We start from the raw sequence: 15,206 nt of genomic DNA on the forward strand, positions 1-15,206 counted from the left end.
AAAAACCTGTACACAGAAACTTGAACTAGTAGACCACTCTTTGCAAAAACTAAAAAATTACAGAAAAAAAGACAGATTATAAAATTTCAAAATTTCCCAATAAAATATTTATTACATTATATTCCATATTACCCTACTAGTAAGGTTTCCGTAAACCCAAATACTCATATATTCATAGCAATATTGTTAGTAGTAGCCTAAAAGTAGAAACAACATAAATGTATATCAACTGTTTGATGCCTACACTAAATATGGTATATCATACAATGGAATGTTATTCAGTGATAAGTAGAAATGCATACTGATACCTGCCATGACATGAATGAACTTTGAAAAAATTATGCTAAGTGAAAAAAGTCACAACCAACCACATATTATAACTCCAAGTATATGAATGTCTATAATAGGCAAATCTATAGAGATGGAAAGTAGATTAGTAGTTTTTGCTTAGGGATCAGAGGGATGGGAAGAACAGGGAAATGATGGCTAATAAGTATAAAATTTCTTATCAGAGTGATGAAAATGTTCTAAAATTTATCATAATTATGGTTGCATAATGTTATGAATATACTAAAACTAGTGAACGTACACTTTAAATGGGTCAACTTTTGGCATGCAAATTAAATCTTAACAATTTTGTAATCATCAATATGAGAAGTCAGATCTCTCAACATCTACCTCTACCCCAAAGTAGCTGAACAACTACCTATCCCCAACAACTCTCATACAAAATGAAGGTTTATTATCTAGAGAACAAATCTGAACCAGATTTGGACATAGAAATGCACAGGGAAGTGAGAGGGTGAGGAGTGCACCAGCCTGAAAACAGAAAAGTCTACATCTGAAACAGTATGAAACCCAGGTTCCTATTCCTTCTTATATTTGATAATTACAAACCAGATACTAGCAGATTACTCACTATGGAAACCAAATAGAGAAAAGACCTATAGATTGTAGTATTTCAAAATTTCCCAGTGAAATATTTGTTACACCTCTTCTCTCTTAGATGTCTTACACACATGTCAAATTTAACATATCTAAAATCTGATCTTTCCCAAACCTACTCCACTTATATTCTTTGCCAGTCCAGTAAATGAAAATGCTGTTCACCCATTTGCTCAAGTCAAAATCTTTGGCATTACCCTTTATTCCCTTTCTCATCTTCTTTTACAACCCAAGTATAATTAATCAGAAAATCTCATTGTTTCTATCTTCCAAAATATCCAAAACATATCCAAATCTGGCCACCTCCTCTACCATTACCTTAATCTAAAATACCATAATTAGGCTGGGAGGAGGGGGAATAGCTCAGCAATAGTGTGGTTGTCAAGCATGTGCAAGACCCAGGGTTTGATCCAGAGAACCACAAAAATAAAAAGTAAATAAATAACCATAATCTCTTATCAAGAGTAGTTTAAGAATCTCCTAAATGGTCTCTTACAACATATTTTCCCAAAAAAATCAAGAATGATACTTTCAAAACATAAACTGAAGAAGGCATACAATACCTCTGCTCAATATTTTCCAATGGATTTCTATATCATTCAAAAAAAAAAAGGCAAAGTTCTTACAATGAACTACAAAAGACCTTCAAGACTCCATATGATCCAGCTGTTATTCTATGAGTCTCTTGCCCATTCCATTCTATCCACATGACACATTTGCTGTTAGTCCATAAGCACACTTATATCTCATGGCCTTTTCACTTTCTATTTCTTCTGCCTACAATGCTCCTCCTCCATCAATCCAAGATCTAAGACTAATTTACCAAGTTTGTCTTCCATGACAATCAGTATAAGAAGGTAACCGTCCTGTTCCATCATCTGTTATCTTCCCATCTGCTTTATTACTGTCCACAGCATTTATCAACAACACGCTAACATTAGTTTCACTTAACATGAAGTTCCCCTGACTGAAATGCCAACTTCAAGAGGAAAGAAGCTTTGTTTTGTTCTCTCCTGTGGCTCAAACACCCAGAAACATGCCTGACACTCCTGCAAATATTTACTAAATAAAAAAAGAAATACTGCAGGCAAAACGTAGGAACAGGGTACTAACAAAATGTAACAAAGAGGAGCCATCAGAAATGAAAAAGAAAATATTAAATTAGAAGATTGAAAAGTAAATTCAAGTAAGTCTCCCCAGAAGCAGAAGCAACAACAACAAAAAGACAAACACAACAAAGGTGAGAAATGTAAAGCAAATCATATTAGTCTAACACTTGAATAAAAAAAGCCCCAAAAATAGAGAACAGAAAAAAGCTGAAGAGGAAATTGTACTGAAATAACACCAGGGAATTCCTCAAAATGAAAAATATGAGTCTCCTGACTAAAATGGACACTAAACATCTTTGCACATTGAATAAAAAACATTCATACTAAGAAAATTGTTTGTCTGTGATATTGAAATTTCATAATCAGTGGAAACTGTGTAACACAAATAACCTGGTGTCTTCCAAAATCCATTGTAAGGAAAAAAGAAGCCTATAGATGCAGACTGTAGATTAAAAGAGTGTTAAGAGCCAGTCAGTTTACAGGTGGTGCACACCTGTAATCCCAGCTATGCAGGAGGCTGAGGCACGAGGTTCAAAAGTTCAAGGCAAGTTTGAGCAACTTAGCAAGACCTCTGCTTCAAGATAAAATAAATAAATGAAAATGCTAGGTGGCAGAGTATCAGCACTAAAAAGAGAGAGAGATTGATTTAAGAAACTTATCAATTATGATATGTGAACATCACTGGAATTCAGATTTAAAATACTATAAAAATACACATAAGTGGGGTTGTGGCTCAGCGGCAGAGTGTTCACCTAGCACATGCAAGGCCCTGGGTTCAAACCTCAGCACCACATGTATAAATAAAATAAATAAAAGGTGTTGTGTCCAACTACAACTAAAAAATAAATGTTAAAAAAAATACACATAAGTTTTGCCATTTATGAGACAAATTAAAATTTGAATAATGTCTAGACACTTAAGTAATTACTATTAAATAATTTAGATATGATATTGATAATGTAGTTTTAAATAAAAGGCCCTTTATTTTTATAAATATTTATGGTTAAAATGATGTATATCTGTGGGGTTGGGGATGTGGTTCAGTGGCAGAGTGCTTGCCTTGCACACATGAGGCACTGGGTTTGATCCTCAGCACCACATAAAAATAAATAAACAAAATAAAGAAATTGTGTCCATGTATAATTAAAAAAAATATTTTTAAATGATGTGATATCTGTGGATTTTTTTCAATATAACATTGGAAGAGGGAAAGTGAGTATAAATGACACAAGACCACCGGCATAATGCAGGCATGGTGGGTGCATACCTGTAATCCCAGCAATTCCAGAGGCTGAGGCAGGAGGATTGCAAATTCATAAGTTCAAAGCCAGCCTCAGCAATTTGACAATGCCCTAAGCAACTTAGCAAGACTCAGTCTCAAAATTAAAAATTAAAAGGGCTGGAGGTATAGCTCAGTGGTAAAGCACCCCTGAGATCAATCTCTAGTATCAAAAAAAAAATTGCCCATAAATTGATTATTATTGAAGCTCATTAAGAATATTATCAGGTTCATTATACTACTCTGTCTATTATACAGATGTTTAGAATTCCCATAACAAAAAGCTGGGGTAGGGGAGAGGATAAGGAAAACTTTCACAGAGGAAAAGAGAAAAAGGTCATAAACAAAGTAACCCAAACCAAAATAACATTGGGCCTCTCGACAGCATAAGAAGAACCAGTTGGGGCTGCGGTTGTAACTCAGTGGTAGAGCATCTGCCTAGTATATATGAGGCACAGGGTTCAATTCTCCGTACCACATATAAATAAATAAATAAAATAAAGGTCTATCAACAACTAAAAAATATTTTAAAAAAGAAAGAATTGTGGACAAGGCCTTCAAATTCCAAAATTAATGGCCTCCAATCTAAAATTTATTTTTAGCTAAGTTATAACCACCCTAATATTTTACTGATAAAAACATGTTCCGACATAAAATTCTGCATAAAATTTAGCTCCCATATGCCTTTCTAGACTACTAGACTGTGTGCTCTACTGAAATAAAAGCAACATAGAAGGTAGAAAAACAGATCCAACAGAAGAGGATACTGAAGAAATCCCAGGATGACAGCTATGCCATAAAGCAATAAAAAAGAGATGGATGATACAAGAGAGAACAAGCCCCAGAAGGATATGAGAATTTTCTGAGGATAAACTCCAAAACATTACCTAGTAGGCATCCTTCAAACTTTCATAAATTTCCATTTTCACCAGCAAAGTATGGGAATTTTTAACACTACACTCACCAACCATTATGGGGTGGTACCATCATTTTTTAATGTTAATATCATTGGTAGTATAGCCTTTCTTACATTAGGTTGAGGTTAACCATTTTTCATGTTTCTTAATGGTCTGAATCTCTTCTTTCATATTTGTTTTTGCTGTGGTTTATTTGGTGGTGCTGGAGATTGAACCTAGGGCTTCATGCATGCTAAGTAAGCACTCTACAACAAAGCTACATCCCCAGCCCGTTTGTTGTTCTTGATTAGAGTTTTTCAGACAAGGATTTTTCCTCTTTCTTATTGAATAGTAGGAGTTTAGATATAAATGGAGACAGAGGTAATTACCCTTTGTGGTATATATTCTTCCATTTTTTATTTCTCTCTATTTTGTTAAAAGTACAGGATTTGCTTACATGTGACTACTTTTCAAAGTCATATCTATAAATCTATTCTTATCTGATTTTGTTCCTTCACATTTATAATGAATAAAAGTGCTATTGTACTTAACAGAAAAATAATAATCTAAATTTTCTTTTTCTGGCCACCATGGTGGCATACACCTGTAACGCCAATAACTCAGGAGACTGATGCAAAGAGAACCACAAGTTCAAGACCAGCTTCAGCAATTTAGCAAGACCCTCAGTGAGTAGGACCCTGTCTCAAAATAAAAAATAAAAAAGTCTAGGGATGTGACGTAAGTGGTTAAGCACAGGTGTGTTCAAAGTCTAGGGATGTGACTTATGTGGTTAAGCACAGTGGTTAAGCACAGGTGTGTTCAATCTCCAATACCAAATAAATAAACAAATACTCTTCCTCTTAGTTTATCTTCCTTTTTAACATTTTACTCATTTCAATCAACTGAAATACATTTTAGTATATAATATAAAGTAGGAATTTTATAATATTTTGTCTCAATAGTTAATCAATTATTTCAACATGATTTACTGAATAATCTTTCCTAATCTCAATGATTTTCTTTAAAAAAACCTTAATATGCTAAATTGTTAGATAATATCTACAAGTCTATTCCCGGATTCTTAATTCTGTTTTATTGAAACTCTAATCTTTTTATTATTTATTTATTTATTTTAGTTGTAGATGGACACATTACCTTTATTTATTTGTCTTTATGTGGTGCTGAGGATCGAACCCAGTGCCTCACACATGTAAGACTAGCACTCTACCACTGAGCCACAACTCTAGCCCCTAAAACTCTAAACTTAAGTGTTATTGCATTTTGGTCTTTCAACAAATTTTTCCCTTTCTTTGGATACCAGCAAACTGGTATAGATTCTTTTAGATTCCTTATTGATTCTTTTCTTAGGGAATCTAATTCTCCTATATCAAAAGAATGCAATAAATTTGTGTATTCTTTTTCCTATTTAAAAAAAAGAAGGCGGCTGAGGATATAGCTCAGTGTTAGACTGGCTGCCTAGCGTGCATGAGGCCCTGGGAGGGGAGTGAGGTACAGGAGGAGAAGAAACCATAAAGATGAGAGACCAAGCACAGTGGCACATGCCTGTAATCCCAGAAGCTCAGGAGGCTGAGGCAGGAGGATCATAGGTTCAAAACCAGCCTCTGTAACTTAGTGAGGCCTTAAGCAGTTTAGTGAGATCCTGTCTCAAAATAAAAAATAAAATTAAGTTAAAAAGGGTAGAGATGTACGTCAGTAGTTAAGCGCCCCTGGGTTTAACCCCTGGTTCAAAAAAAAAAAAAAAAAAAAGAGGAGGAGTTCTTTTTTTGTGTGTTTTAATTTTGGTAGGACAGGATGAATTTATTTGGGGTGAATTATCTCTTTCAAAAAAATGTCCACTTTAGGACTTGAATTCTCAATAAAGTAACAAAAAAAAATGAAAATTACTGGTACCAATTCATCCCAATTTTATCTATAATTTCTGTTCTTCAGACCTCTCTGGGATCCACATGATTTTTTTAGTTTGATTCCTTAGCCTTCCTTCTGATTATATATGTTATTTTCTGCCAAGCTTCCTTATTAAAATTTTTATAGGTGTCAGTAATTTTAAAGTTGATTTTCTTTATGATTCAGAGATATAAACATATCATTTGAAAGTGATAAGAATCATATCTCCTTTCTAAAAGTTTTATATTTGTTTATTTGTGTGTTTGTATACGGTGCACTAGGGATCAAACACAGGGCCTTATGCATGTTAGGCAAGCACCCCACCACTGAGCTACAACCCCAGCTTACCAGAAGTAAAAATTCTTATTGCTATTCTTGCTTTTATATATTTTTTTGGCTAAAATTCCCAGAACAATGTTATATGATACTAATAAGTTTAACAAATGTACCTCTTGCACTCATCATTAAATATTCTTTATAAATAATGTACTTAAGAAGGATTACAAATTATGTTTAGGACAGAATCTTCTTTATCTACTCAAATACATCATTTCCCAGAAACCAAAGGAAGTTAAAAAAAAAAGAAAGAAAAAGGACAAACTATTAATTAGATTTCTCTGAAGATTAAAGCTATTTTCAGCATAATTCATTCATAAAGATCACATTTTCATTTTAAATTTGATGTTCCTTTCTCATCTAAATTCCCACCTTAAAAGTATTCCACAAAACCAGCTACTACAAATGATTCAAATTACAAAATTAGAATTTACTATTGCTTTTGTCATTTAAGACCTATGTATGCCAAATCTTATCCTATGTTGCTTCTTCAACCTTATAATGTAAACAATTATTCTAAAACTTACCAAATATTCCATGAGAACTCTAAAAAATGATCATGTTTTCAAAATTAGGTACAAAATATAAAATATTCAGATACAAAAGTTTTCAAAAAAGCCAAATATACACTATAAATGCTCCCCCAAATTAGTTTTTTATACAATAACATTTTCTAACAAATCACTACATGAATAACATTTATACATTATAAAAGAATGATATAATATACCTCAAATTCTTTTCTAAGACATTCTTCTCGCTGAGTACTAAATTCAAGTTCACTTGTTTGTCGTTGTAAAAGGTCAGAGCATTCCATATGTTCTGTTTCTAACTGTTCTACTTTCTTGTGCATACTTTGTACAGCACTATCTTGCTCCTGGAAAATAATTCATTTTTGCGTCAGTAAATGACTAAAAGTTACTCTATGGAAGACAATGAGTAACTAATCTATGCTTCAATCATAATAATAGATTAATTTATATAGACAAGAGAGGCCTTGATATTTCCATCAATGTTTCAGAATATTCATGTATTTAAAAAGCACATCTATGAGTTTTACAAGTTTAAAAATCTGATTGACATATTACAAATGAAAATGTGTATAGTATAATAAAATGTTATGCTACTCAACTGACCTCTAAGTTATTTACATAATGCTGTCAGTCAACTGTCATATATAATGTTTACCCCTTTTTAAAATTTTAAAGCAGTTAGTAATACAAATGTATGTGAGAAAGGGATGATTAGTTTGAATGAGTAATAATAACCCTTGAGAGATTTTCATGTAAACCTGTGGTACTTAAATTATATGTTTGGAGCTCTTAAAATTGTATCCACTAGATGGCTGTGTTTCATTGAGAAAACTTCAGTTTTCAAAGTCTGTACTATTGAAAGAAAATATTAAAGATAGTATGCTTTACTCTCTCCATCTCTTTTTCCAACTAAATTCAGAAATCAGAGTTGAATTTTATTGATATTCAAATATAAAGTTAACATATGTATCAAAGGTATTTCTACATATGTTAACTTTATATTTGAATATCAATAAAATTAATGGATGGATCTAATTAATCTAGATCCATCATTCTCACTTCAGGCCTTTAACAGAGTCTTCTTTCCCACCTTTTCCTCACTAGCAAACTCTTACTCATAGACATACACACATACATACATGTCTTCAAGAGTTCTTAGCCACTCAAAAGATATCTTCAGAATCTGGGCATGTAAATCCTTTTGGAGACTATAGTTTGGAAAGTAACACTTTCACAAAAAAAAAAAAAAAAAAAAACACCTCTTTGAAGACTATTAAGCACTAAATATCATAATATTATTCTACATGACAGAGATCTCTCCTTAAGCAGTCAAAAACACCAGTATTAATTCAATGCACCATTAAGTTATATACCTTAATTTACAAATATGTAATCTCTGTGATTCATCAACTTAAATACTAAATGTACTTCAATATGAATATACCGTAATTTCTAAAGTTAATCACAAAATAAGCCAGTCTGAAATAAAAACAAAATAGAGACTATAACCAAAAAATGTTTGTATCCTAGTTGATGGAAAATTATTTCATGCATTTATTAAATGAAGTAAGGAGAACAATTCAGTGGTAGAGCGCTTGCCTGGCATGCATAAGGCCCTGGGTTAGATACCCATCACCACAAAAAAATATATGGTGGGGATGAGAACCCCAGTATCTCTCTCTCTCTCTCTCTCTCTCTCTCTCTCTCACACACACACACACACACACACACACACACACAAATGTGATATATCTAGTCACATATCCTATAGTAAAAACCACAATGGAAAGACCCCTTAACCCCTTAGTCCCTCAGTATTAAACATGACTATTTGTGATATTTTTTTTAAATTCCCCAACATGAGAGATGAAGTCTAAATCAAAAATATACTTTCCCTAAATAAACAGGGGGATGAAGATGTATGTGTGTATGAGAGAGAGAAGTCTCATGAGACTTACTTACAAAATGCAAGTGACAGTTTGGCAAAAAAGACCTGAGTACAGGGAAGTTGGAAGGAGAAAAGAAAAAACAACGTGACTTGTGAATCCCACTTTACTGATAAATAGTGTAAAAAGACAAAATATAATCATACATGTTGATGCCTACATCATTCATATAAACATTCCATTATTCTAAACAAAGAACATGCCCATTATCCCCTGTGAGTTTGAATGTACTCCATTATTTTAAAAAGCTAGAAAATCAAAGACCAATCGGTTAAAGGTTATTATGTTTATTTTGGTGAGATTTTTACCTTTATGATGCCTGAGCCATATAAAACTTACCAAATAGCCTAAAGTATTTAAAGATGTAGATTAAACTGACTTAACAATCACAATTTCCATAAGAGGTCAAGAAGTCCATTAATATTATATAATAGCTACTATTTCATTCTTGGTTTTAGTTTTGTTTATGTGTGTGTATGTGTGGGTGGTGCTGGGGATTGAACCCAGAGCTTTGGGTATGTGAGACAAGCACTCTTACCAACTGAGCTATATCTCTGCAGCCCTTAGTTACTATTCATTCTTGATACAAACACACAAACATGTACACTTTTTAGAGAAAAATATACCTTCTCCAAATAGTAGAGGTTTTTTTAGGAATTCTCTATCAAAACACATAAGCTGAGGTTGGGGCTGTGGCTCAGTGGTAGAGTGCTTGCCTAGCATGTGTGAGGCACTGGGTTCAAACCTCAGTACCACATAAATAAATAAAATAAAAATATTGTGTCCATCTACAACTAAAAAAATACATTTAAAAAAACACATAAACTAAGTTAACAGATTACACTGAGATAAGTTACACTGATTTTCTAAAGTTAAACTGCCTAACGTTTATCGTATATTTTTATATTTTTACCCTTTTTTGGGGGGGAATGGGTAACCAGGGATTGAACGAACCAAGGGGTGCTTAACCAGTAAGCCACATCCCCAGCTCTTTTTACTTTTCTTACTTTGAGACAGGGTCTCAGTAAGTTGCTTAGGGCTTCAATAAATTGCTGAGGCTGGCTTTGAACTTGTGATCATCCTACATTACCATCCGGAGTCACTGGGATTATGGGCATGTGCCACCACACCTGGGTTATTTTGACCTTTTTTAAATATTGCTGCATTTGGCTGGCTAATACTGTGTGTGTGTGTGTGTGTGTGTGTGAATTGAACCCAGGACCTTGTGCATGCAAGACAAGCATTCTACCAACTGAGTTATATCCCCAGCCCTACTATGTATAATATTTTTGAATGTATATTCATGAGTGAGATTAGCTATAACTACCTTTTCTCGTATCCTTATCAGCTTGGTATCAGATAATGTTATCAAGATTCTTCCAGGGCTAGGGTTATAGCTCAGTGGTAGAGTATTTGCCTAGCATGTGTGAGGCACTGGGTTTGATTCTCAGCACTACACATAAATAAATAAATTAAATAAAGGTCCATGGAAAACAAAAAAATAAATAAATGGTTTTTAAAATATTTATTTTTTACTTGTAGTTGGACACAATACATTTATTTTATTTATTTATTATTATGTGGTGCTGAGGATTGAACCCAGGGCCTCACACATGCTTGGCAAGTGCTCTACCACTGAGCCACAACCCCAGCCTAAATAAACAATTTTTTAAAATATTTTTTCCATTCTCTGGAGTTTATTTGCTCCTTGAATATTTCTTTTTAATCGCTAATAAAAGTTTTGGCATCAATTCAATCTATTTAATGGTTACAAGATTATTTTTTACTTCTTACTTTTTCTTAAATTAGTTGGGGGAATGGGAATAATTATATATGGATATATCTGCTTCAAATATCCAGTTACATATCCTATAGTAATGACCACAATGGAAAGGTCCCTTAGTCCCTCACTCTCAAACATAACTAACCATGATATTTGAAAAAAATTCCCCCAACATGAGAGATGATATCTAAATCAAGTGGGGTGAAGGTAAGGGACAACCTGGGATAACAAACATGTAAGGAGGAAAAACACTTCAAAATATCTTCAGAGAACCCAAGTAATTCTGGAATTGCAGAGAAAAGATAGCTAAAAAATCTTTCCTCCATAAAAGCAGCAACAATAGTGGCAAAAGCTGTCAAAATCAAATCTTCTCATAATTCTGGAAAAAAACAAAGACTCATCTATGCAAGAAAATCAACAATTATAATACACCAATAAAAAAGTGTAAAGACAGAAAAAAAAAGAAATCAACCAAATATCAGTAAGAATAGGGATATTTTTGGCATTTTAACTTGTATTAGTTCCAACCTCCCCCTCATCCAGTTCTTGAGAGCCCTGAAAATCAATAGCCTCAAAATAGTAGTAGCTATGGAATCCAACAGCCTAGCTACCCTGGGAAAGGAAGAGGAGTTTGGAGTTCCCCAAAAGCTCCATTCACAAAGAACTAGTCTATTTTCACCTGTCTGGCAGCTCCCTGAGAAGCTCCATTCTCAGGATTTGACTTTATTTGACCTCACTCTGTGTGAACAATTTGTGGATGGAGATACAAGCTGGGATTAACAAAAGGTGACCAAAACCTTAAAAGAAAAATTGAGTAATAAGATGTCCATAAAGGCTTTGAAAAGCTCTGACATATTCCTAGAATCCAGAGAGCAATGCCAAATACAGGGCTGTATGTATGAATGCCCAGAAATGATCTGAGAAAGACCCAAGCTCTCATCTCCCTCTAGTTGGATTGGGATTGTATGCAAGCAGGAAGTGAAAGCTAAAGCAGAGCTTTAATCTGCATACAGAAACATCGACTACATACTCCAACACTCCAGCAAAGGCTAAGAGATTTAGCTGTGCAAACCACTTACAGAAATCTCTGCCCAATCATTGACTGACATTTGCAAACCAAGCAGATGCTTTACTGAATACAAATGATAAATACAGACTTTAAAAGGTTTAGATCCAGGCAGGCACAGTGGCGCATGCCTATAATCCCAACAGCTCAGGAAGCTGAGACAGGAGGATCACAACTTCAAAGCTAGCCTCAGCAAAAGTGAGGTGCTAAGCAACTAAGTGAAACCCCAACTCTAAATAAAATACAAAATAGGGTTAGGGATGTGGTTCAGTATTCAAGTGCCCCTGAGTTCAATCCCCAGTAACAAAAGAAAAGGTTTAGAGCCAGAAAAGTAAAAAATAATCAACAATGTGAAAAGATGTGCAATAGCATTAGTCATTAGGGAAATCAAAATCACAATGGGATATACCATTTCATACCCACTAAGATGGCTATCATCAAAAAGACTTCTAATAACAAGTGATGGCAATAATGTAGAAAAATTAGAAACCTCAGACATAATACCACAGACTGAATAAGTTATAGCATTAGAAAACAATTTGTCAGGGGCTGGGGATATGGCTCAAGCAGTAGCGCGCTCGCCTGGCATGCGTGTGACCTGGGTTCGATCCTTAGCACCACATACAAACAAAGATGTTGTGTCCGCCGAAAAATAAATATTAAAAAGTTCTCTCTCTCTCTCTCTCTCTCTCTCTCTCTCTCTCTCTAAAAAAATAAATAAATAAATAAATAAATAAAAATAAAATAAAAAAGAAAACAATCTGTCAGTTCCCAGAAATTACGCCCTTGGGTATATACCATGAAAACTGAAAAACCTATGTCAACTCAAATATTTGTACACAAATAAAGTTCATAGTAGAACTGTTTAGAGTGCTCAAAAAGTAGAAATAACACAAATATCTACCATCCCATAAATAATGTCATATATTTATACAACAAAATATTATCTTAACACAAATATATGAGATACCAGTACACGTTAAAAAATGGATGAATCCTGAAGACATGATAACAAGTTAAAAAAAAAATCCAGTGGCTGGGCACAGATGGAAAGCCCGGCGGCCCTCCCTCGCTCCCTCAGCTCGATGCAGACGGAAGGCGGCGCAGAACAGAGGCTTTGCTTGCGGGTCACTAGACCCAGCTCTGGACACAGCACAAAGTTACCCCAGCAACCCCCACCTCATCAAACACCCTATGCGGGTAACAGACAGAATCCAGCTTGGAAAACCTTACTCACCGTCTATCGGTGGGCATGGCTACCAGCACAGTTCTGCGGCTGATCAGGTACCCAGTTTCCAACTCCCCCACCCGCAGTGGTGATAACTCAAAATTTTTCCCACAAGCTTTTGGAGGGCGTAGCTATCAACGCAGAACAGCAACTGTACAGGCACCTGGTTTCCAACTCAGAAACTAAAAGTAGGGAGGCTCCAAATGGAAGCTCAAGTCCTCTCACACTGGCGACCTCCACCACACTAAATACACAGATTCAAGCCAGGAATAGACAATTCCACCTACTGGAAGAAAAGAAAACAGAGTTCTGAGACCTACCTTCCTTCCTTCCTTCCTTCCTTCCTTCCTTTCTTTTCTATTCTCTATCTTCTCATCCAATCTCCTCTACCCTTCCCCCTCTGGTCCTCATATCCTCAACATATGTGAATCCAAGAACTTTGCATGAAATTAGACTTTAAGAACTGAATCACCAGAATAATATAATATAGAGAAATTGGATAGGCCCCACCTCACCCCCCCTTTATTTTTTTCTTATTTTCTTTATCCCTCTCTTTCTTTCCTTGTTATTTTTTTCTCTTTTCTTCTTTTTTTCTTCTTTTTTCTTCCTCCATCTATCCCACTTTCCACCTCCTATCTTTTACTATTTACACGTAGGGTAATTTTCTAAATACAGATAAGGAGTTTGAAGTTATACATTCTTCCGTGAATTACCCGTCTATTCATTAGAGTTCTCCTCTAAAGTTGCTAAATTAGAGTAATCCCATACTCTCAACTCCTTTCCCCCTTAACATGATGTCCTACGACTGACCCTCAGTTCTCTATACACCACCAAAAATGGTATGCCTTTTATGAAACTAATGACTATATTCTAAATACTAATTGAAGCCAACATCTGTAGACATAAAGTCTAACTATAAATGTAGTAATAATGAAAACTTGCTCATATATAATGTATTATTGATATTGGAAACTGTTAACATTGTTTTTCTCCACAAAAGAGAGATTTTGGAACTATATAAGAGCAATATAAATACATGGGGGAAAAATATTAACACAACAGTCACATAGAGCTGAAAAGAAATGTGAGTAATATGAAAAGACAAGGAAAGAAAGGACCACAAACAATGCAGCACAAGTCAACATTAGAAGAGGTAACATCTGCAACAGAAGGAAGGTCAGATAGATTTCAAGATATACATGGTTCAGATGATATGGAGTCTTAAGGAAGACATTAGACAGCAAATGCAGACAATGAAAGTTCACTTTGACAATGAATTACATAAAAAAATCCACAAAGCAAAAAATCAACTCTACAGGGAGATAGAGGTTATACAAAAAACCAAACAGAAATCCTGGAAATGAAGGAAATTATAAACCAAATTAAAAACTCAAATGAGAGTATCACCGGTAGAGTAGACCAATTAGAAGTCAGAACATCAGACAATGAAGACAAAATATAATATCTTGAAAAGAGCCTAAACAACTCAGAAAAGCTGATAAAAAAAAAAAAAAACATGAGCAGAACATCCAAGAAATCTGGGATACCATAAAAAGACCAAATTTAAGAGTTTTAGAGATAGAGGAAGGTATAGAGGTCCAAACCAAAGGAATGAGCAATCTGTTCAATGAAATAATTTTAGAAAACTTTCCAGACATGAAGAATGAAACAGAAATCCAAATCTTACAAGCCTGAAGGTACAAAACCACAAGAGACTCACAACAAGACACATAATAATGAAAATGTTCAACATACAGAACAAGGAGATAATTTTAAAAGCTAAAAGAGAAAGGAGGCAGATTACATTTAGGGATAAACCAATTAGGTTAACAGCTGATTTTTCATCACAGACGCTGAAAGCTAGAAGATCCTGGAACAACGAATTTCAAATGCTGAAAGATAATGGGTTCCAACCAAGAATCTTGTATCCAGCAAACTAAACTTCAGGTTTGACAATGAAATAAAAACCTTCTACAATAAACAAAAGTTAAAAGAATTTGCAGCTAGAAAATCAGTTCTGCAAAGCATCTTGGGCAAAACATTACACAAAGAGGAAGTGAAAAACAACATTGAAAATCAACAGTAGGAAGTAGTACAGTAAGGAGAAAAACTAATCAAAGAGGAAAAACAAATCAAGTTAAGTAACAAAAATAAACAAACATGGCTGGAACTACAAACCA

At 34.4% G+C, this 15,206-nt stretch overlaps 1 protein-coding gene across 2 annotated transcripts in view; it reads right to left on the reverse strand.

The window, feature by feature from the left end:
- Ccdc171 (coiled-coil domain containing 171) overlaps positions 1-15,206 on the reverse strand; it is a 382,832-nt gene that overhangs the window by 317,957 nt on the left and 49,669 nt on the right. For both annotated transcript variants that reach the window (XM_076843419.2, XM_076843418.2), the window contains exon 6: positions 7,201-7,347. In XM_076843419.2, the coding sequence (XP_076699534.1) occupies positions 7,201-7,347 (147 nt within the window). The remainder of the gene's footprint in view (positions 1-7,200; positions 7,348-15,206) is intronic.

Source organism: Callospermophilus lateralis, chromosome 2 (genome assembly GCF_048772815.1).
Source record: "Callospermophilus lateralis isolate mCalLat2 chromosome 2, mCalLat2.hap1, whole genome shotgun sequence".
Classification (NCBI taxonomy): domain Eukaryota; kingdom Metazoa; phylum Chordata; class Mammalia; order Rodentia; family Sciuridae; genus Callospermophilus; species Callospermophilus lateralis.